Below are 22,740 nucleotides of genomic sequence, written 5' to 3'. Positions count from 1 at the left end.
CAATTTGGAGTTTGGAATACAAGTATTAAAATAGGTTGAACTAGGTTAAATCTTGCAGATGAAAACCAACAAAATCAAAGAAGACTGTGGTGGCAAACAAAACTGTTTCAGCCATAGAAATGACAAGAGAATGGGGGAAAAAAATGAGGCCACATAGAGGATTCTTAAAAAAAAGAAATATTTCACAGGAGACAGATTCAAATATGGTTGACAAAGCAAAACACCTACAAGAAAGACGGAAATTAATGAAAACAGAGGTTGTTGGTTTTGGCAATCTGCACAGCATCAAAATACATTTGGAAATAAAAGAGAATTCAATTTACCCATGGTATCTTATTTAAACCCAACCTGGTTTATTACTAAATAGGATTATCTAGAGAAAAATCCAATTGGACCCAAGTAAGTGAAATTGACACTACTAGGTAACTATGAGTTAAAATTTGAAAATATAAGAATTAGGACAAAAGTGGAAATGTGCATAAGGAACTTGGCAAAGCAGAAATTGCACCAGGTTACATTAAAAGAAGAAGTTCTGATGTGCAGGGAGAGTACTAGTTAAGTCCCTCCCTGTATATCAGCCTCTGGACAAAACCTACTGAATACTTGCATTAATGATCTTTAAAAGGACAGGAATACACTAATTAAATTTGTCTGTGACACAAACTTGGGAGACATCACCAACACAGACAACTGAAGTATGGCCCAGAAAGAAAGGAATGATATTGAGTTTTCAAATTCAAGATGGTAAGTACAAGTATTCAGACACGAAGTAGTAGAAGTGATTGCTAAATCCTGCAGTGTTTCAATAGCAAACTGGTAATGAGGATGATCCACAGTTAATCACAGGATTCACAAGCCTGCAAGCTGTTGTGTAACATCATGTATTGGAGAGTAATACTTCTGCCAGGGTTGGAAATATATTTGTGCCATTACAGACACCATGCAGAATTCTGGGGTTTTATGCTCAGAAAAGACAAACTCAATCCAGAAAAGCAGAAAGGCTGGATTCCACTGAGAGAAAATGGAGCAGGATATTTATGTAGAAGAGGTAGACATGAACAGTGTTGCTAGCTGCAGATACCTGAACATAACCTGAAGATAGAGGATGTGTGTGAGAAAAGTGTTTTCCATGATGTGGTTTTATATATACCCACAGATTACATTCTATAAATTGTGGAATCGGGGTGAGATAGAATGAGACAATATCACTCAAACTGACACAAATGTTTATGTTTTTGTAGTACCAGAATCCTGAAATTAAAGACACTTTTTGTACCATCTGTACTGTTCTGTTTTTCTTCTCAAGCCAGCTCTGTGCTAGTTTTGGTGCACATGGTCACTACTATGGACAATATAAAATTACTACACTTGAAAGCAGACAAGTGTTCCTTCAAATTGACATGAATTTTGTATTAGACTAATATACACAGTCCTTTTTGTTCTATTGAATTCTGACTAAGTTAGTTTGAGGCACATTTCAGTTCTCATGTAAACATTGTTTTTGTTTTCTGTGTTCATATCACCTTCAGTAATTTTGGAACTGCAGGAAAAAATGTTAGAGATACTTTACTCTGTGTCATTCTTCAGGTTAAAATACACTGGCTCACATGGCAGAAGCACATCCCTGACTTTCCCATGTGAACAGCTGCCATGTCCCTTCACTTCTCTTAGGGACACAAACATCCCAATAGCATGAGCAACAAAAGGAAGCACCAAGTGCAGTTTCTCTGCTTTACAGCTGGGCCATCTGGACATGGCGCAGAATGGTGCAACTCAGAATGCAAACTATTGTTGCTCATACCTAAATTGTCCCTTTAATTGTCCTTCAGAAGCATTGTAAACTGGATTTGGCATTTATATCAGGGATCAAATCTTCCAGGACAGGGGAAAAAGTATTTTCATTTCATCCTGCAGTGTGTCTCCAAGCTGCAGCATAGATTCAGTAGATAATCCTCTTTGATTCAAAATTGGTTTTTAACTGCATTCATCTAAGTGTATCATACCACTTTAACTAGATGATAAACAAGATACTGTTCAAGGAATATTTATGTTATTTATTATCTGGAACACTGCATCAAAAAAATTAAATTCCTATTTAGAATTTTCTGATGATAATCTCATTAAACTAGAGAGGCGTTTATTAAAATAAATGATGTTATATTTCTTATATTAGCAAAATTCAAATTTATAATTACTTTAATATACAAATTATTAGGTGCTATTATAAGATTTATTATTTAAATCCTAATAATATTTAAATTATAATAAGCAATAATGCAGTTTAAATAATAATGAAATTTAATATTTTAAGTTTATTGTTTATAATTATTAAGTATTATTAATAAGTAATATTTAATAAACATGTCTACTAAAATTATGGAATTCTTCTTATGAATAAATTCAATTAACTCAGAAAGGAAAACAGCAATAAAATATGCAGGAAGATTTAGTGCCATTATTTCATTATCCACATTAACATTCTTTAAATCTACCTGCTGCAACCTTGCTTGAGCAAGGATGGATGTTTATCTGTTTGCCTTGAAAAAACAACAGGAGTTTGCTCACGGAGATGGATATAGGATTCCTCGGATAAAAAATGTCTGTCATGCATTGGCAAGCTTGTAAGAACACAATATGGTCAACTTGGCCAGGCTCTGTCCAGCAAGCAAACCTCTAAACGTGGTCACTTATCATTCCCTTTTCCGTGAAGTCCATGGTTCATCATCAGAGGAGACATATTTTCTTTTTCTACTGTATCTGTTTTGATTTAATTTTTCAATTTTTTTACTGCCTCAGATGCCTCAGAATAATAGTTTCATTTGTTCTGATTTCTAAACATATTCCTGCACTAAACAAAAAAAACCCCAGGTGCATGTAAAGTAACTAAATCATAAAGATAAAAGATTTGACATTGCAAATTCTTCATTAGCTCTAAATAAAACAATCACCAATTGAGAGATATTTTTCTTCACAGGAATGATAGAATGGGGGCCAAGGTGAAGTAAGAATGAACAAGGGGAAATCATTCTGAAAGTGATGCCACCATTTTCAGATCAGAGAGGCTCTGCAGTTTTCCCCCATTCAGTGGAGAGGTCTTTGTCAAGGCAGCCCCAGTTCTAGTCCAGCTGAACAGGTTCTGTTCCTGTCAGTACATCCAGAGTTGCATGACTGAATGTGGCTGTGCCGATGATGAGGTGCTGGAGTGCTCCTGCCAGCTGTGCGCCTGGACAGGGCAGGACAGCACTAGAAGAAAACTGGGGCCACCACGAAATCTGTTGTGCTCAGTCTACAGGGTGCATGAGAAGGATGTGTTGTATTCCTGGAATGTTACTTTTTGCACTCACCACACCAGACTTTCCTTCCTTTTGTTTCATACAAAGGATGGGGCAAAGTGAAGGGTCAGGAAAAACAGATTATTTCCATTAAAACATCAGGCTGTCTAAAACTGACTGTTTGCTAGGTTAACTTACTTGCGACATCTGACCCAGCTCCAGTTTCACTGATTCCCAAGCAAGCCACAAAATCACCAGCTATAGTTGGTACAAGGAATTGTTTTTTCAACTCATCAGAACCAAACCTGCAATAATATAACAAAAAAAAGATACGATATTAAAACCCTATGAAGGTAAATTTTATTAGAAGTTAGTTACAAATTTTGTTCTACCCACAAATTTTCCTATGACTGGGTAAAAGCTGTCCTAGAGCCAAAAGATAGAATAAATACCATCCAGAGCTGTGATTCAGAGTCTTCACCACAAGTGCAGTCACAATCATTTCAAAGAAGTTTTAAAAAGTATTCAGGCATCTTATTCCCACAGAAACTTGTGGTCTAGATGGCCAAAATTTACATGACTGTTGCTGTAAAAGTTCCAGATCTAAATAAACATAACCCCTGAGGATTCCTCTCATGCTCCTGCACTACTCTGCAACCACCAGGATGGAGGACCCGGTCTGTTTTCTTGCACCATCTCTTTGCCAGGTTTTAGTGGTGACTGAAAACTTTTGACATGTGATGGCCACCATCTGCAAAGACCTGTATTTCAATTATTTGTACTTCACATCTACATTTAAATCACTCAGTAAAATCCATTAATGCTTCTTCCAGCTATTCTTTTATCTCCACAAAAATAAAAAGGGAAACAGCAAACACTGGATGGTATTTTAACACAAAAATTTCACTTGGCTGTATTTAAATTCAGTTAAGAGGCACACACTGTTTTCCTGCTGTTTAGAAGACTGTATCCATCCAAGATATGCTACATCTCATTTCATGCTTGATTTTGTCCTAATTAAGATTCACTGATTTCTTCTTGCAGTGTGAATGGTGAGTTCATGGTCTAGTTCTCAGACCTTTCTTGTGTGACTGAAAAATTCCTTGGGTCATGAAATGTCTTATGTGTCCAGGAATCCAAAAATTCAAGTTCCTCCTCAGCCTCCTCTTTGTTGTGAGGCTTCTCAGCACATCATCACCACTCATCTCCTTAGGCTCCTGGGGCCTCCTTCTAAAACATTGTCCCAGTATTTCCAAAGGAATGGTGCCATTCAAACTAAGACTAAGTCATCCCCTCCAACCAACCCTGGCACAAAGGATGTGGGACAGCCAGGGAACAGACTGGGATCTGGCAAACACTTTCATTTGGTGCGCACAAAGAGCTTAATTCCTAGTCCTGTCCCTGCTGAAAATCACAGGGGAACCCTAAATAAATACAAGAAGTAAGTTTGGAGTGCCTACTCCTTCCTCTAGCATACTGGAATAAAGTACCCATGTCTGTTAGGCAGAAAACTTTGATTTTTAATTTTCCATGGAGCTTGATCAAATATGATTTAGATTTAGATTTAGATTTAGATTTAGATTTACCCATAGCTGCATATTCATCAGTCAAAAAAAAAAAAAACCCAAACAGTCCAACCATCAACATGGAAAATCAGATTATGAGAGCAGATAGTGGTGATTTTTGGCAATGCTTTCTAATGCTTGAAACTTCGCTAACCTTTAGCATTTCAACAGAGGATTTTCACAGCAAGACTTTGCTTAGAATAATATTTTTGGTTTGATGTCTTTCTTTGTTTTGAGTTCCAGAAAACAGTTGAGTTCCTTCCAAAAATGTGGTTATAGAAGATGTTATTTTGCAATCAAAAAAAAAAAAAAAAAAGTTGGGCAACACTATATTCAGAAGATGGTGGGTCTCTCTGCCTTGCAGGAGACAGCTAGCTTCTTGCTCAGCTGCTAGCTCTTGTGTTAAAAATATGCCACTTTGGCAAAATTCTACCCATCTTAAATTTGCTTACTATTTGCCTACAAACAACACGGGGGAAAAAAAGTAAAGTTCACTGCCTACTGCTGAGATAAGCAGCTCTACACTGATTTGGTATGACTAGAGATGTGACACCCTACAGGCATGTCCATAAACAGGGAAATGCCTATCATTCACTGCCTCAGCTAGGAGCTGCTTTCTCCACTCTATTTGTGGGCAAGAAGGGCAGTATTATATCTGGATGCATTTGAAAGACTTGGCAGAAAGTGATGTTCCAAACCATCAAAGGTCAGATCACTGCGGACAAAGCGTTTTCTATTTAGTTCTTAAATTTAGAAAGATTCCTGTATTATATATTACATATCTATATCCTGCAGAAAGATTTAGAAATTCCTGTAATTCCCAGAATCCCCTGCTTCACTTAGGGGATTCTGGGAATTACAGGAATCACATTCATGGAATTAGTTTGTAGGTACACTCAATATGTGCTGGATGAATGCTGAACAAAGCCCAAGGTTATGAAAGACAACAAAGAGGCTTTTTTAGGGGTTGGTGGTTGATTCCCACATCATTGTTTGATTTGTGCAACAACGCACAGCCAAGATGCAAAATCTGACGTATCTCTACGAACATGTTTGGGATCCCCACAGTATACAGATACTTTTAAAGAAACCACCCAGGACATGGGTGCCATTTGAATCCATGGCCCAGGACAAGCAGTTGGTCTTCCCACTACACAGCATGAGGTAAAGAGGCATGCAGGCAAAATTTCCTGTAGCAACCAGCTTTCTCTTTTCATTATCAAGTTTCACTTTTACATGTGTGTGGGGGGCGTTGTACTGTATAAATAGCCAGTGGAATTGGCTCAGCAGTGGGGGAAAAATTCAATAATGCAGATACAAACTCAATTAAAGATTTCGTCAAGTTAACAACAATTTCACTGTTATTTTCCAAGAACTTCCACTTTAGGATTTCACTAGCACAAATATGCATAATTTCACTGTTTTACTACAGCAGAACAGAGTAACAGAAGGCGAAAAAACTGCAATGGAACAAAGTCTCATTTTCTTTTACCCATAGATTTCCTTTAAACCCCTGAATAAAAGGCTGTCATGGGGTCAAGGTATTACTGTCTGAAGTCTTTTAAAATACTGTTCTTATACTCAGTTGGACTATAGCTAAGCCACTGTTGCAAGAGACATACTGAACTTCATGCATTTAGCAAGCTTTTGTTGCATTACACAAAGGAGAAGAAAACTTTATGAAAAATCTGTTGTAGATGAGACCTCCAAAGTCACACATACAGCAGGATAAGCAAATGTCAAGGGAATAGAGCTTATATCCCAGATTCTTCAGTAGATTTACAGATATTTCCATTCAGAATGGGAAAAAAAAGTCAACAACCCCCTAAAAATTATCAAAAAATCCCTAAAATATTCATCTGAGCACAACTTCCCTCGTATATCTGTTTAGTGCAGAGAAATTTCCAATTTCAACATAATTATTAGAATTTAATTCTACCCTCATCTTCCAGAATTTTAGGTGTATCCATATTCCAGGGACAAACTGCTGGATCAGCCAGTTGCCCCACTCTAGTTTTAAGAATTTCTGTTCTAACACAGAATATCTGCAAAACTTCTTCATGAAGAAGTTGGTAACTTTTATTGGGGGAGGAAAAAACCACAACAAATCAGATTAAGAAAATGTAGAAGCCTAAATGATAGTAAGTGATTAAAATGGGAATACTGACATAGATGATGAGAAAAAGAAAAACTATTAATAGCCTAGAATGGGCATATTTAGGAAGCATGATATATGTGCTACAACTTTAGGACTGACACCTTGCAAAGCTGGAAAAAGAGCAAGTAAATTATAAAGCAGAATTAGACTGGTCCTAATCCTTACAACTAAATGCATCCTTAGTATTACTGCACTGGGATATAAGAAAAAAGACAAACATGAACAAACTGGATTCTGGAATTAAAATTTTTTCATTTATTGTGGTACCAATATTTCATGTTTTTAAACATATCATCTACTACTCAACAAGGTTTATGTTTTAACATATGATCAATATAACTCTGGCATCAAAAAAAAAAAAAGAGAAAGTATTTTCACCCCTAAAGCAAACTGAGAGAAGTAGAGAGTAGGTTCTTTCCTCAGGCATTACTGAGTAGCAACTAGGCATTAAATCTACACAGTATTGGTTTTTTTTTTCTACTCATGACAATTGAGTTTTAGGCTAAACCAAAGTTTCTGAAAATTACCTTGTAAGGGCAGGGGTAGCCATGCCCGCTTGCACTCCAATGGCCATGGGAATACCTCCACAACGGATATTTCCCAGCTCTTCTGCCACTGCAATATTATAGGAGAAATCCAAACCCATGCCACCATATTCTGAGGAAAAAACAAATCTGTGATTCTCATATTCTAGACTGGCATAAGCAACAAGAAAAACAGCAAAAAAAAGATGTTGTTACTGCAAGGATTTGCCAACTGCCATTTAACTGTTAATTTTTAAGTATTTGACAATTACCAGCTTCCCTTTCACAAAAGCAATACCACATTATTCTCTACAATATTGAGAATTGAATTGAGAATGACACCTGCTCTAATTATCTCTGTGCACATCAGGTCACCTCAGTATCCTACGTAGCCTCATTACTTTCACTGGAAACAACAGGAAGAAGTGACATGCTGTTTAAATTATACCAGAAAGCAAAATTATTCTTCCCAACAGCAAGGTCATATGAACAAATCACACCACAAGGTAATAAGTGCTTTTATTTCCCCATGATAACACCTGACACCTGCTCTCATCACCCAGTGCAATCCTCTTTCTCAGACACAGCAGCCAAGTCAGCACGGAGTGTGACCACACACAGGTTGTGTTTCTATTCTAAATTACTGCTGTAGCTCAAAATTCATGTTAGACACAACTGCAGCACTGAATGCATTTATTCCACACCCTGCAGCCGGTCTGTGCAGTGATTAAAGCACTCTTGTTCACAGGGAGCCGACAAGTTCGGGTGCTGGCTTGGTTCCTGCACAGCCCATTGCTGCCCCTCTCCCCCCAGCATTCCAATCTGCAAAGTCAATTAAAGAAGAAATTATTCTCTACCTCATTCCCATGCCCAGTGCTGATAAACCCACTACATAGTGAAGCACAGAAAAAGGCTACATTGCTATGATGGATGAGGTAATTTTTAGCTGTGTTAAATAGCTTATAGTCCAAAGGAAACACGGTGAGAAAGTGAAGGTTAAGGTTACTGCTTGACGTCATTAGTTGACTGAGCAGCTTTGATTAGACAATGCTGCCTCTTTTTTTTTTTTTTTTCTTTTAGCTCCTTTGAAGACCAGCTAAGAAAATTTCAAATAAATAGATACAAACCCTCACCCTCACACACACAATAAGGGGCAGATGACCCTTGCCTGTTTTCACTTGCTGACCTCAAACACTGAGCACACCCTTCACCGACCTGCTCTGAAGTTTTCAAAAAACACCATTAAATAAAGGTCAAAACACCACAGTGCATATAAACATGGGGCTTTGCATGCTATCATCTGTTTCCTAAACCCACAAAACCTATCTTTGAGCATCCTTTCTTTGCTAAAAGGAAAAACACAATAGGAAAGGCAAAGCATAATGTCTGGTTTCCAAAAAACATTTGTCCTTAGGTCATACGGAATAGTCTAGACTGTCAGAATTAAAAAACTGCTACTTCTCCAAACTTTTGTTTGAAAACAATGTTTCTTAAAAATACAAAATAAAATTCCTACTGGGAGCTTAAGCAGTACAATGAAACATCAGCAATACGGAAATGTGTTTAACATAACAGATAATCTAATTTTCTTGCCTTTTCACAGCCCCCATCAATAAATAAATGCTTTGAGGAGCAGTAATGTATGTGCCTGTAAAGGCAAGACTATTTAAAGATATCTGGCATGAGAGAGATTTTGCTAATCTGGAATGGATCTGTAGCAGAATTATAACAGATAACCTCAATTCTGGCACCTCACAAATCCTTTTCATTAGATTTTTTAAATTTTATTTTAAATCTGTCAATGCTTTTATTGTCAGACTGCTGTTATTACTGATTTTATCTTTAGTTTTGTCTACCAGGCAGTTATATTCCCATCTTTCACTTAAATTTCACAGATCAAAACCTTAGTTTCTTTTGATTTATCCAAAGTAACTTCCCAGGAGGAATGTTATGCACAAAACTGACCCAACTTAGGCTACTTTATCCTAGTATCCAGCTTAGAGACATTCTTTGTCCATACCACAATCCATTGTATATTACCTCATAACAGAATCTTCTTGCTCTCATTTGAGATAAATTACTAAGCAGTACACTTTAAAAATAAAATACTGCAAAAGGCCAACTTTTAAAAGGATAAGAATGAAAGAAATTCTGACCAAAGGGAGTAAAGGAGCAGAATGAAGCTTTGGGAGCTGAAGGTGGACAACAAAAGTCCTGCTGGGCAAAGAGATTACAAAATCCCAAGATTTTATAATCTCAGGATAGATAACACAAGAGACAACCACAGATGCAGACAGGAAGGGCAGAAGCAAATGGTAAAACCATTAATCAGACCACACCTAGGCTTTCATCAGTCCTGTTCCAGGAGCCAAGAAGTTAAAGTTTCATGGAGAAATGTGAGTGATTTGATAAACAATGATAGGGAATGTATTTTTGAGCCCCACATACTTGATCAAAGTGGAGACTGATTTGTCAGTTCAGTCTGTACCATTATTACCCTGGTAATCCAGGTAACTTAGGCTGTGGCTAACCACAGTTGTGTCCCATCTCTTTGGAGAACCAGCCCTCCACACTGAGCCACACCAAAAAAACTCCACATCAGGAATAACATACTATATTTAAATACTCACATGTAAAATATTTCTGGGGTAAATATTTCATTTTACTTTAAAATGTGATGAGGGACCTTTAGAGAATTGTTTGGCTACATTACCAATTTTAATCTGCAAGAAAATTAAAGTAACAAAGCACAAAGTAGATTAACCTAGGCAGAAATTCCAATGTACTATTGCCTTTATAGCTGAAAACAGGTAGAAAGAGGCAACTCAGCTATGTTCAAATTGTTACAGTTTTGATAATAGTACAATTTCCAGCTGTTAAATGGCCTAATATAATATCTTATCCATTGTCGGATTTCAGGTTCTTTTATGAACCAATTAAAATATAAGGCCCAAAGCAGAGAGCACAGAAACATACAAATAAATAAAGATTCTGCACTGCAGCCCATGGGCAGGACCCAAGCTGCAGGAAGGAAAAAGTGTGAGGAGGAAGGAAGAGCAGAGAGGATGTGCTATGGACTGACTACAACCTCCCATCCTGCTGTGCTGCTTGGGGTGGGGAGTGAGGTAGATCAGTCAGGAAGGAAGGATGGAAGATGAACCTGGGAATAGGATGGTGGAACATCTTGTTTTAATTTGCTGTTGCTTCTCACCACACAAATCTACTTTGACTGGCAGGAAATTAAAATAATTTTCCTCAGCCAAGTCTGCTTTTTGCTGTGATGGTAACTAGTGGCCAGTCTCCCTGACTTCCTCAACAGCCAGGCCTTGGCATTGTATTTTCTGCCCTGTCCTGTTGAAGAGGGGGACTGAGTTAGTGGTGGGCCAAGATGAACCCACCACACCATGGTCAGTATATTAACCTCTTCCTTTAAATTGGATTTCTGCTTTTCTACTCATCACCACCATCACATTATTTGAACACTCAGCCCACAAAAGCTCCTTATTTTATACAGACCAGCAAACTTTTACATGTCATGTTTGTAGATCCTGGCAGTGGGGAATCCAAAAGAACACAGTGAATCTTAAAAAACATTGGTTTTAAAAGATGCAAGTGTAAATTCTACTAAATCTGACAATTGAGGGTATCAGGAGTCTTACATGAATTTAGGGTAGACGGCACAAATGATGCCCAAAACTACAAATAAAAGAGCAAGACATGGTGTCTAGTTGCAGCAGGTCAAAATGGAAGCACTGGTGACAAGACCAGTTGGAAAAACAAAGGCACAGAAATTCTGTGAAAAAGGAGTCATAAAGGAAAATGAGAAGCTGAAGTCTCTCATATAATCATTTCACTTTTGTGAAGACCAGAGCATTTCTTGCCACTTGTTCAACATCCCTGTTCAAATATGACTGTTCCATGATGAGATAGGCTTGAGGTCTCTAGTCAAAAATTTGTAAGAGTTTACATGTGTCTCTATTTGGAATTTGCTTCTGAACCCCATCTAGTAGCTGATAGTGGGAATGACAATATCTGTAGTGAAAACAGTCTGTAAGTGAATTGAAGCAAGGTGAAACAGGTGGTCCTCACATTATTTTAAGCATGTAAGTGAGCCTGGATAAAGGGATGGTGATAGCACAATGCAGCTGTATCCAGAACTCCATGTTAAATTCTTAAACTTATATAATTTATCTTGTTTGTTTACATACTTTCCAAAGTTTCAGTGATGTGTATCTACACCAAAGAGAATCACTCAGTATTATTTCTACTCTGGGCATCTACCTCAGTGCAAAAAAACCCCAAATATGTGGTCTCATATTTGTCAAAGACAAAGCATGAATCAAATCCCAGTTTGGAGATAGGTCTGAGAGACTTCTATATTTGACATTAGGATGACAAAGCTAATTGCTATTTTTCATCACAGCCTACAATTTTAAATCAACAGAAGCAAAATTTAAGTACTCAAGCCTTGTTCACCCGTCATAAATATGGTTCAAGAATTTCAACTCCGGAGAAGTACAAAGAGCGTTGAATCTATATAACTGCAAATGTCATCAGGTTGAACAGTACAGAAATCCATATCATAATTCTTATCCTCTGCTTTATATTGAAGGGATTGAAAGAATTACCAAGGGTGTACTCTCTGTCTTGTGAAATTTCCCATAAATCCATTCTGAAAAGTTGAGACTGATGACATTCAGAAAACGCCCCCTGCCTTCTTGGTTATTTGCATCTGGCTGGGTATAGAGGAAAAAAACTCTCATTAAAAGTAACAGAAAAATTGTGAGTCCATTTTAGTCTTGTTAAAATTAAGACATATGTATTTTTGGGCTATCCTTTTTCCCCAGATCAATTCACCAAAACAAATCAAAACAAAACAACAAACCAAAAAAAAACAACAAAGAAAAAACCTCTAGACACAAATAAACCATTGTAACCAATGGAAAGTTCCTTTTAACAGATTACCTTAGTAAGAGAGACCAAACACCCCCAGTTTGAATGATTTTGTCCTAAACCAGGAAAAATTATAGTGCTTCATGATTTTATTTGGTTGACTCTAGAAAGATGATAGTCGCCTTCAGTACTTGCTCTCTCACAGAGCAAAAATTTCAAGACAGATAAGGACTTACTCTGCTAACCAAACTTTTAGTATCACTCATCACCCAGTAGCCCTTGGAAAAGGAAAAATATGGATTGGCTTCTCATTACTTTTCAAGCACTCATGGCTGGCACCACAAGTACAATCCCAAGAGCAATTAACAACACATAATGTGCGTTCCTGCAAAACTCCTTCTGTATTCTGTATTCTGTTCCTTCTTGGTACAGACGTCATCACAGTTGTCACCACAGAAACTAAATTTACTAAGGCCAATAAAGTGATTGGGTCTGTGCAGGACTGTTGCAGATTAAGACAGATCTACACTATAAAATAAAGGAAAAACTTCTCACACAGTGTAAGGATAAAAAGTTTCCTATAACACCACCACAAAATACCACAGCAGAACTTGGCAGTGCCTGCCATTGAGCAGATAAATACTGGCACTGAATAGATAGAGATAAATGCACCACAGAGACCTGGCCCCAGCTAGGGACAGCATGGACACATTTAAAAGGGTTCAAAGCTGTATAGGACACTTTAAAAAGCCAGAGCAGTATATTCTAAATCACCAAGCTGCCAACACCTGCACTTGCTACTCTCTAAAACATCCTCAAAAATTTGTAAGTTTTCTTCATTTTCTAAGTGGTTATGCAGAATCACCCAGTGACATTGAGTTAGTAATCACATTTGCATAAAACTTCAAACTCAGAAGATTATCAGAGCTCTTAAAAACAATATCACTCAAACCCCCAAAAATGTGTACAAACAATGTTATAGGGGAGGAAAAGCTAAGATGCCTGGTACAACAGAGTAAAATGTACACATGGCATTATAAGAAACATCAACAACGTAAAAGATGTAGTAGCCAAAAAAGAAAAGAGGAAAAAGAAGATCCAAAGTGCACACAGCCACAGGCACCAGCTATTGCATCAGCACCAAGCCAGAGAAAAACTTTAAGCAACCCCTGGTCACAGATTCCTCAGTTGTCTTTTGCCTGGAATTTTAAATGGAGTTTATTCCCCTGCCCCTCCTCCCCTCCCCCAGCCCTGATCCAACACCTGTTCCAAATAATTGGAATTTAATCGAAATAGCTTACAGCTTTTTCTTTAAGGTTAAAGACCACAGATCTCAATTATTGTATATTTGAAAGTGTCAGTCAAACTAAATGCCACAGCATAAAGAAAATGAAATAAACACCAAACACACAGAAAAATGAAGTCAAGAAGTATAAAGGCTGACTATCACCCTTCATGAGCTCCAGTGGAAAAGCCATGCTGCTTCTCATGGGGATTCTCTTTGGGTCAGCTCATAAATCACAGAATGCATTTCAAGGATATCACCTTTGCAACCTGCCTGCTGCTTGAGATCAGTCAACCAGCAACAGCTCCCAGCCTCCTTATATCGAGCACACACGTTGCTACCAGCCTGCTCTAAAGTTTGCTTGCAGATGCTCAAGTAAATTCTCTGAGTCAGGCATATCTAGCAGTGAATGCTTCTCTCCAGCTTGAAGGTGGGCACCCTTCTGATGATCAGGCCACCCCTGCATCAAATCCTCCAACAACTGTCCACTGCAGTCCTCCTGACACAACTATAAGTCAGCCCTCAGAGGCACCCAAATCTGTCATCAGCATCTGTCAGTCCCATGTAAAATGTGTTCTTCCTCCCAAGAAAATGTCTGAACAGCTGCTCAGCTGTCTTAAACATATTTGTTCACATTGAACAGGTAATAATTAGTCCCACACCTGCACAAGGATGAAGCAGGTATGTCACATTTATGTGTTGCTGGTGCTTCTATTCAGGACTCATTCTCTCACATGGACTGCCGCAAATTCCTACAAAAAGTTTATGCTACTCTGCAAATTTTCTTCCAGTAGGATCTTAAGTGTGAATGCACAAATAGATAGTATAAGGAACATACAGTAATGCACAGACATTCAACCATCCATAGGTCAACAGGGAAAGAAAATGGGAATTGACTTATCAATGGGAAACCAACAGACACCCCAAAGAACATATCCCAGTTTAAGCACAACAGAGAGATGAGTAACAGGACTGAATACAAGTATGTGCATTTGTAAGGAATTTTTAAAAGCTGGATGAAAAGGAGTCACTGTACTCGGTTTTGTAGCCCTCTATAAACAAAAAAGCAGTCTTACTGCTTCATTTCTTTCAGGCATCCAATTACTTTCTTTCCTTTACTGTATCAGGATATACAGTCAATATTAAAAACATCATTCTGTTTCTTCTGAGTTCCAAATAAATAAATCAATTAAATAAGAACCAATACTAAGTGATTTAAGGATTACAGAATTATTACATTTACTACTTACTAAAATTTCTATGCTAAGATTTAATATATAGACTAAATATTTATCAGTTGAAAGCTATGTTTCATTTTCTTCCCTACAAGGTCTTTTATTCCAGTCCAAGATAATAAATCGCTTGTTGGAAATTCACATTTGTCTGATATGAAAACTTTAGACACTTAATATGTCACACCCAAAGACATAAATTTTACTAGCTCACACTTTGCAAAAATTGCAATCTACAACAATTTGCAATAACTTAAAAAAAAAAAAAGATTTCATAATGTGTGCAGTGAATAATGAAATAAACTTTGGACATGCTCTAGAGCTAGCCTGGCCAGCACAGAGGTTTTACTTCAGTAGCAGCAAACTTGGAACAGGAGTGCACTGCAGGAGGTTTCCACAGGAATTCCTGATCAGCACAGACTTAAAGGACTAAATGAATTTCCATTAGAATTTCCATTCATGGCTGACTTAAGTCCTTGAGATGTTGGGTCAGATACTGAAAAAAGGTAACATGCCATCCCAGAACGCCTGCCACATTGCAAGTCAGCACAGTCCCAGCACAGCCACAGCCAACAGATTATTAAAGAGACATCCATCAAGTAATGCTGCAGCCAGAAGCACACCCTATGTCATTAGATAATTTCCTTGTTTATAAATTCTCTTCAGCTAGCAACATCTGCCTCTGCATGCTGACACAGCCTTCAGCGTGGGCAGGGCTGGGGCCACCAGTCCCACAGCTCCTTGTCTCTGGCAGCTCCCAACCACTCACCCTGTGGACAGCCCGTCCATCGTGCTGGAACCTCCACAGGTTCCAATTCCCAAGGACAGCAGAAACCAAAGGAGACCACCTCCTGTATTTGTGATTGTTGAGAAACCTGGCTGCTTTTGAAACTGCTTTCTGCTAGCAAAAGCAAAGCAATAAAAGAGTATTTCTAGCTCTGAGCAATGGATTGTGGTGAGCTCTTCAAGACAAAACCCAAATTTGCAGTTTTCCAGGAAAGGCAATGGGTTTGATCTCAAACAGGGTACAAAAGTCAAATAAAAATTAAACAATCCAATTTTTATAACAGTAAATTGTATGCCTCTGTCAGGTGACCTTAGTTTTTTTTTTTAAAGACACACAAAGGAAAGATCACAATAAAAACCATTTCTGGGGTAAAAATGAAAGCACTTTTGCAATGTCAGAACAATGCCTTTCCGTTCTTTTTCTCCAATATAGTCAACATTTCAGTAAAACTGATATGTTTCCATGCTTTCTCTATTCTTGATAATTTTAATGTAGAAAAAATTTCATTGACAACTTTTATTTGGTTTAAGGAATGTGGATAAATGTTTTAAGCCATATTCTAGAGCTGCAAATATCTGGCTCAGTTCTCATTTTTGCCTAGGATTCTGTGTGCATCCTTGTCTTAAAGATTTGTCAACCAGACCATATAATGAAACAGATTATTCCTCTCTGTTTCTAGAAGAGCTGACACAACAGGATTCTGATCTGAACTGCTATCTCCAGTGTGAAATATGCTATCTACTATTTTTATTTATGCTGATGTTGTAGGGTGTGCTTTGTATGTGTTACTGGCCAAAAACAAAAGGATTTTCAGTATAGTGCAAGCATACCACCAAAAAAAAATTCCCCATTCAGTATTATTGTCTTCAAAAGAACCTTCTGCTCAGAGTGTTATATTATTTCCATAAGAATTTCATCACACAATGTTGTCTCCTCCAAGAAATTATTATTGATCAGGATTATATTTTTTCTTCTTATAGATTTAGTTCTGAAATCAGTAACAAATCAGCTTGCAAAGCAGTGAAAAGCAGGTTGTTCCAAGAGAGAATAACAGGACCCTGCTGCAGACCAGATAAAATGATATTACAGTTTGCAATTAAAAACACATCAAGCTGCCTATTACACAGTTCCCAGTGTGACACACTGGGGTCCACAGCATACCTAGAGATTAATCCAGGGCAGAAGGGAACAATGACATGGCTAAAGGTATCTGTAGAAGACTGAGATGAGTTCAGAAAACCAACAAAACCTCCTCCCCAGAATATCCCTGTCACCTGCCTTGATTCCCAATCTTACCTGAATTATAATTAATGATCCTAAGAATTCATGCACCCAGTAGTTAAGTGCCCTTTTACTATACAGTTTAGCTGCAATTAGTTACAACAGAAATTGAATATAGATTTAGCCATAGCAAATTAAAGTCTGCAGTAAGGATGCATTTGCACCATTTGCTATTTAAACACTTAAGACTAATGTCAGACCTCTCCCAGTTATGAATATTTACAGACCATTCAGGAAACCAAGAAGGGTTCCCTTCTCATCTCAGTAATTTACTTTTATAAGTAGCTATACAACTAATTTTATTTACAATTCTTGTTCCCAAAATATCATTCTAGAGTTACATAGCAATAAATGTGTATTTTTATTCAACATACTGAATATGTGGTCACATAGTAAATTTGTGAAGGAATTAAATTTCATTGCTTTCTCCAATAAATTCTGAAAGGCAAATTATATTAAATCAACACGTGCATTGTATTGTTATGGGATGTTCCTGAAATTGAATTTAAAATATTTATATTTTAAAATAAGAGAAGCAAAACGATTTTTATTGAGGGAATAAAACCCCCACCTTCTTCATAAAAATTCAGAAATTATTCCAGGAGATATTTAAAAAGCAATCTTAAAAGTATTGGCAAATACCTGAATAATTATCTTCATGGCTCAATAATCTAGTCAATAACACACCTTCCTTTCAAATTAAAACAAACAAATAAACAAACAAACAGGAAAACAACAACAAATGAGGGAGGCTGGAGTCCCCTCCACCTTGCACCTCCCAAGGACATAGATTTTCCAGTCACCATGATTTTCCTATCTCTCCCACACATCTACATGTAGACAAAAAGTGGGAATAATGGGGGAGGAAAAAGTAGCCTTTCATGCAGGAAAAAGCTTTTGTCAAAACTATACATTACCACTAATTTTAATTGGTCTTGTATGAAGGACTTTCTATTAGTTCCATCTAATTGCAAAGAATTTTTAAAGCACTTGCAACCATCCATCAGACACCTGGTGTTTATACAGTGTTATGTGTTTCTAAATGAGTAACTGAATCATCTGAAATAAAAAATAAATACCATGCAATTTATTGACAAGTAGTATAAGAATCTCCAGAAACAAAACACACATTTAGAAAATTATTTTAATATACTAAGGCTCCTTGTCATGTTTTTGAGTTACATAACTTAACATCTCATAAGAAGCACTATTTTAGCAGGACAATCACTAGTCACAAACTATTTGCCTAATTTTCACATCCATCCATCTATTACTGCAGGCTTCTGTGGTCACGAGACCCCAGTGGGCAGCACAGGCCTGTAAGAAAGGGAACTGAAGAGGATTTTATTACCATAGGCACCTTTTATCACAGTTAGCCATCTCACTGTGCAGCCACTGTAAGTAAGATTGCTGATGAATCCTTTGTTTCATGTGGTCTCCTGGACATTTCTGTTCAGAGAGAGAAATATTTTCCACCATCTCCTAGTTACTCTTAAACAACATCTCCAAAGAGCTTGCTGATAAGCTTTCCAGTATTTCAGAGGCACCCAAAGGAGGTGCTGGGCTAAATTAGTTTCCTCGTTTCTGGGCAGCACATGACACGGGAGGTGGCTGAGGCTGTGGGGATCATCCTGATGACACACTAAGAGCCCATTGCTGCTGGACCCTTGCAGTTCCCCGGCAGCTGAGACACTGTGGGCTTTCCATGCTGCACAGCAGAGGCAGCAGATGGGCAGATGTCTGTCCTGGAATGGTTCTGGCTAAAAATGCATTTCCAGCACGCATCTGGTATCTCACAGTCATGCAAAATACAACACGATCAACATCTCTGAGTACCCTTAGTCTGGTGGAGACACTGATCCCACACTGACTCAGACTGTCTTTATAAACTGCCCAAGAGCCAGGAGAGCTGTTCAAGGGTGCAAAGCTGCTTTTTCATCAGTGTTAGCATGGTCAAAGTGCAGAGTGAGATGCTGAAGAAACAAAGTGCTATATAAGGACCTGTAACGTGACCCATTCTGAAGCTTCTGCAATGTCTCAGACAAAACTATAATAAATGTATTACAATTTACAAGCTTCATGATCCTGAGCATACTGCACATCCTTTCAGTGCTGCATTATTATAATCCTTTTCCTCCTTAAGAACAATTTGCTAACTCATTATGATTAATCCAGTGCATAGCATCTCTCAGCATGAGGTAGGCCCAAACTGAGTGATTCTGGCAACAGCAAATTAATGGTGAGCAAAGCAGCAGTGACTGTGCCTCCTTTTTCCCAACTACATCATTGTACAGAACCACAAAGAATGAGAAAGTCTACACCAAAGACATCAATTTATGCTCAACTCTCACTCTATGTTTAAAATAGTTGAGGAAAGGACAAATACATTGTTCATTGAATAGTGAGCACTAAAAATTAGCAGTAAGATTTAAGACCATGCTATACATTGTTGAAACAATGAAAACTCACATGAACAATTCCTCACTTGTAAAGCTGGAATTCTTTTTCCATTAAAAATGAAAACAAACCAAACCGACCTACCAAAAAAAACAACAACAACAACAAAGGGAGGGGGAAGTGAGATGAGTTTTTCCATCTGGAAAAGATCACAGCATCTTCTGGGCTACAGCCTCATCACTTCAAGTCAGGTGACAAGTAAAACATGAATGAATGCATACCTTCTATCTCAAAAATCTCCAACACAGAAGCAAAGGAAAAGAAAGAGCTTATTTATTTAACTCTCATTTATGCAAACATGGTATAACTGTAATGATTGAGCTTGTTTTCCTTACACTACCAAGCCCCAATAAAGAATTGTTTCTTGTTTGAAATCTCTCTCAAACTGTGGTTAATCCTGTTTTCTAAATCTTGGAGTAGCATTGATAAAGTATGAACTGAGAGCAATTAACTAAAGCAAGAACATGAAAAATTCAGCAAATACAAATTCGCCTAAATAGCATGCTAAAAGACAGACCTTAGCAATTACATTTTCAAACCAAACCATGTGACTATTCTCTGCATTTTAAGGAGGTTTACATGAAAGACTCGACACATATTCCTGTTGCACAGATTTTTCTTATGTGTTAGAAGTATTGCCATGGAAAGAAATAGAAAATCCCACAAAAGAAACCACAACCTTTTACCGTTTTAGGGAAATTGCTGTTTGGAAGCTTTGCTGCTGCAGACTGAGGTCACCCACACTAATGTTTTACCACTGGAAAATGTCTTCCACTTGCAATTTAATTGCAATTCACTCTGTGAGATTTGGCTTGCTTCTGACTTTGTGTTGGAGTAGTTAGTGCTGTTGGATTTCTGTTTAATCTTGCCCTGCAGTTGAGAAGATGTGTGCAGCCTGTCAGCTTCCAGAAAACTTTAGGCTAAAACTTTAAGCAAAAGAGAAGAACTAGCAAGTTTAACTGTGTTGGAACAAAGAGGTGTAAGAAACTGTCACTCTTATTTGAAGATGAATATGCTTGAGTAATCAAGCAACAAATTTTGATATGATTTTTTGTTTGTTTTTCATCTCTCAGTGTATCCTTCCATGCCAGCTTTCCAGAGCTAAGATGTGTCTTCAGACAAATCCCATTCTCTGGTTTGTGTTTTCCATTCTAACCTGGGGTGAAAGTGCTCCCTAATTTCTTCCTCAATGAAAAGTCTTTATCAGTGTAAATGTAGCTTTGGGCACTGTGCTTCACTCAGTCCTGTTTCTTATGCTAATGAAGATTTATCTTCTTTATCCCACATTCAGGATGTTTTTGGAATATCTTAGCAAGATGAATGGGCCTCATTGATCTGATTGTTTTATTGATTACAAACACAGAAAAGGTGGAAGAATCCAAACCAAATTCATCTAGGTTTTACAGAGGATCAGAAGACGTCTTTGTTTAGACTGCCAGCCCTGGAGAATGTGCTGCAACAAGGTTACACAAAAACTAATCATATTGGAATTTAATTATTCCAAATGTTTCCCTGTTGACTCAATTTTAATTTTTTTTAATCTGACATCTAGCTAAGTTTCTCAACTGCTGTCAACAACAGCCACAGTGCTGTGCTCTGCCAATTGCTAAGCAAAAAGCCCTCAGCTCCCCACACTGCCTTGCTGCCTCCCCATGTCTTGACAGTCAGATTCCACTTAGAGATACAAGGCACTACCTGCTATCAGGTCTTTCCTGCGAAGGAAGAGAGGGGCCAAACAGTTGTATTTCTTATCTTTCATTTACCCATTCATCTACCTTCATTTTCTTATCTCCTTGCATAAGCATGGAAGCATTTAATATGTCTTCAAAAGAAATGGCCAGTGAGGCAATACAGCCCAGATATTGTACTATGAAATTTCTTTTAAAATGCCTTACTACTTACTGAAAAGATGAAATTTTTTCCCCCTAATGATGACAGCAGGATTTACAACACTAGTAAAAGACATGGAAGAGGATGGTGAGAAAGGACAAAGTAATTTAGAGATAGTACATTACCTACAATTCACTATTGTGATGTTTTTGGTCTCTATGACAAAGTAGATGCTGCAAGATAACTAACATAAGTATAAAGAGTAAGTCTCTTGATACACAAGTTAGGATATTTTATCACAGTCTCAAAGAAGCCAAAGGAGAAAAAAAAAAAAAAGAAACCCTGAAGCAGAGAGTAGTATAATTAATTAACAAGGAACACAACAGAGGAATAATTTCAGGCAGGAAAGCTCATGGAAAGGAAGGCGGACATCTGGGAGGAATGATGCTCACCATTGCAAAAAACAAAGGAGAAAGAAGTTTAAGAATAAAAGTACTTTGTTTAAAACCTAATTCAATGAAGCAAGGGGTGGAAGGAAATATGAATCCTCACAACCAACTTGGTATGTGCTTTAACTGAAGTTTCCTCTTGGAAAAAGCAAACAGTAGAAAAAAGCTTCTTTGGGGGCAGGTAGAGACTGGAGAAACAACCCAGCTCCACCACTCAGCTTTAACAGACCAAGACTTTTTATTGCCATTCCATAATCTTGTCTGGTATAAGAATGGCCCCCATGGAAATGGGCATGTACAGGACAAACCTAACAATGGGTGAGGGCTCACAGCTATACAGAGACTGCAGCCCAAAACAGGTAAAGGTAAAGGCTTGGGACTTTCACCAGCTGGGACTCTCATTTTCCTTATCCCACGGTGAGGACTGGTTTGAAGATAACAGACCATCCCTAAGTGTGAACCACTGCCCCATCTGCAAGCAGAAATCAGCAGGAGAGGGGTTTCTGACTCCTGGAGCAGCCACAGCCACACTGTGGTGCTGCCAGCAGCTCTGCAGTTATTCCAGCCTGAACATAATTTGTCTCTGGCTGTTTGCTTCCCCATCCCTCAGCCACACAATCCCAACTGCCTGGAGCAACAGAAGAGTTATGAAATAACCAGTGCTAAAAAGTGGCAGATTGTTTTAAATTATACCTCAGTGTACTTCACTGGTTATGCTATCTCCCTGCACAACACTTTTAACTATTAGAAGAGTACTTTTTAAAATCAATTTGTAAAATTTACACCAGCTCTTTAAGAACCTTTATGGCATGAAAGTATGCTTCCACTTTAAGGCTCCTTTTTTTGTAATTCTAATGGCCACCCTACACACTCTTTAATGAGTGCCACCAATCCCAACAGGGCTGTTGGAACAACATAAAACCAAACTAGAAATGTATGAAAAACAAGTCCCATGTGTTCTGTCCCATACCCAAACTCTATACAGAAGTTTCATATTTGTCTGTTTA

At 37.8% G+C, this 22,740-nt stretch overlaps 1 protein-coding gene across 3 annotated transcripts in view; it reads right to left on the bottom strand.

Annotated features, from left to right (window-relative positions):
* Positions 1-22,740, bottom strand: part of LOC102071332 (putative acyl-CoA dehydrogenase 6) — a 204,552-nt gene that overhangs the window by 22,411 nt on the left and 159,401 nt on the right. For all 3 annotated transcript variants that reach the window (XM_026795270.2, XM_005480452.4, XM_026795273.2), the window contains exons 3-4: positions 7,523-7,652; positions 3,471-3,577 (exon numbers count right to left, since the gene is read on the bottom strand). In XM_026795270.2, coding sequence (XP_026651071.1) covers positions 3,471-3,577; positions 7,523-7,652 — 237 coding nt within the window. The remainder of the gene's footprint in view (positions 1-3,470; positions 3,578-7,522; positions 7,653-22,740) is intronic.

Source organism: Zonotrichia albicollis, chromosome 1 (assembly GCF_047830755.1).
Source record: "Zonotrichia albicollis isolate bZonAlb1 chromosome 1, bZonAlb1.hap1, whole genome shotgun sequence".
NCBI lineage: Eukaryota > Metazoa > Chordata > Aves > Passeriformes > Passerellidae > Zonotrichia > Zonotrichia albicollis.
This window is presented reverse-complemented; position numbering and strand designations above follow the sequence as displayed.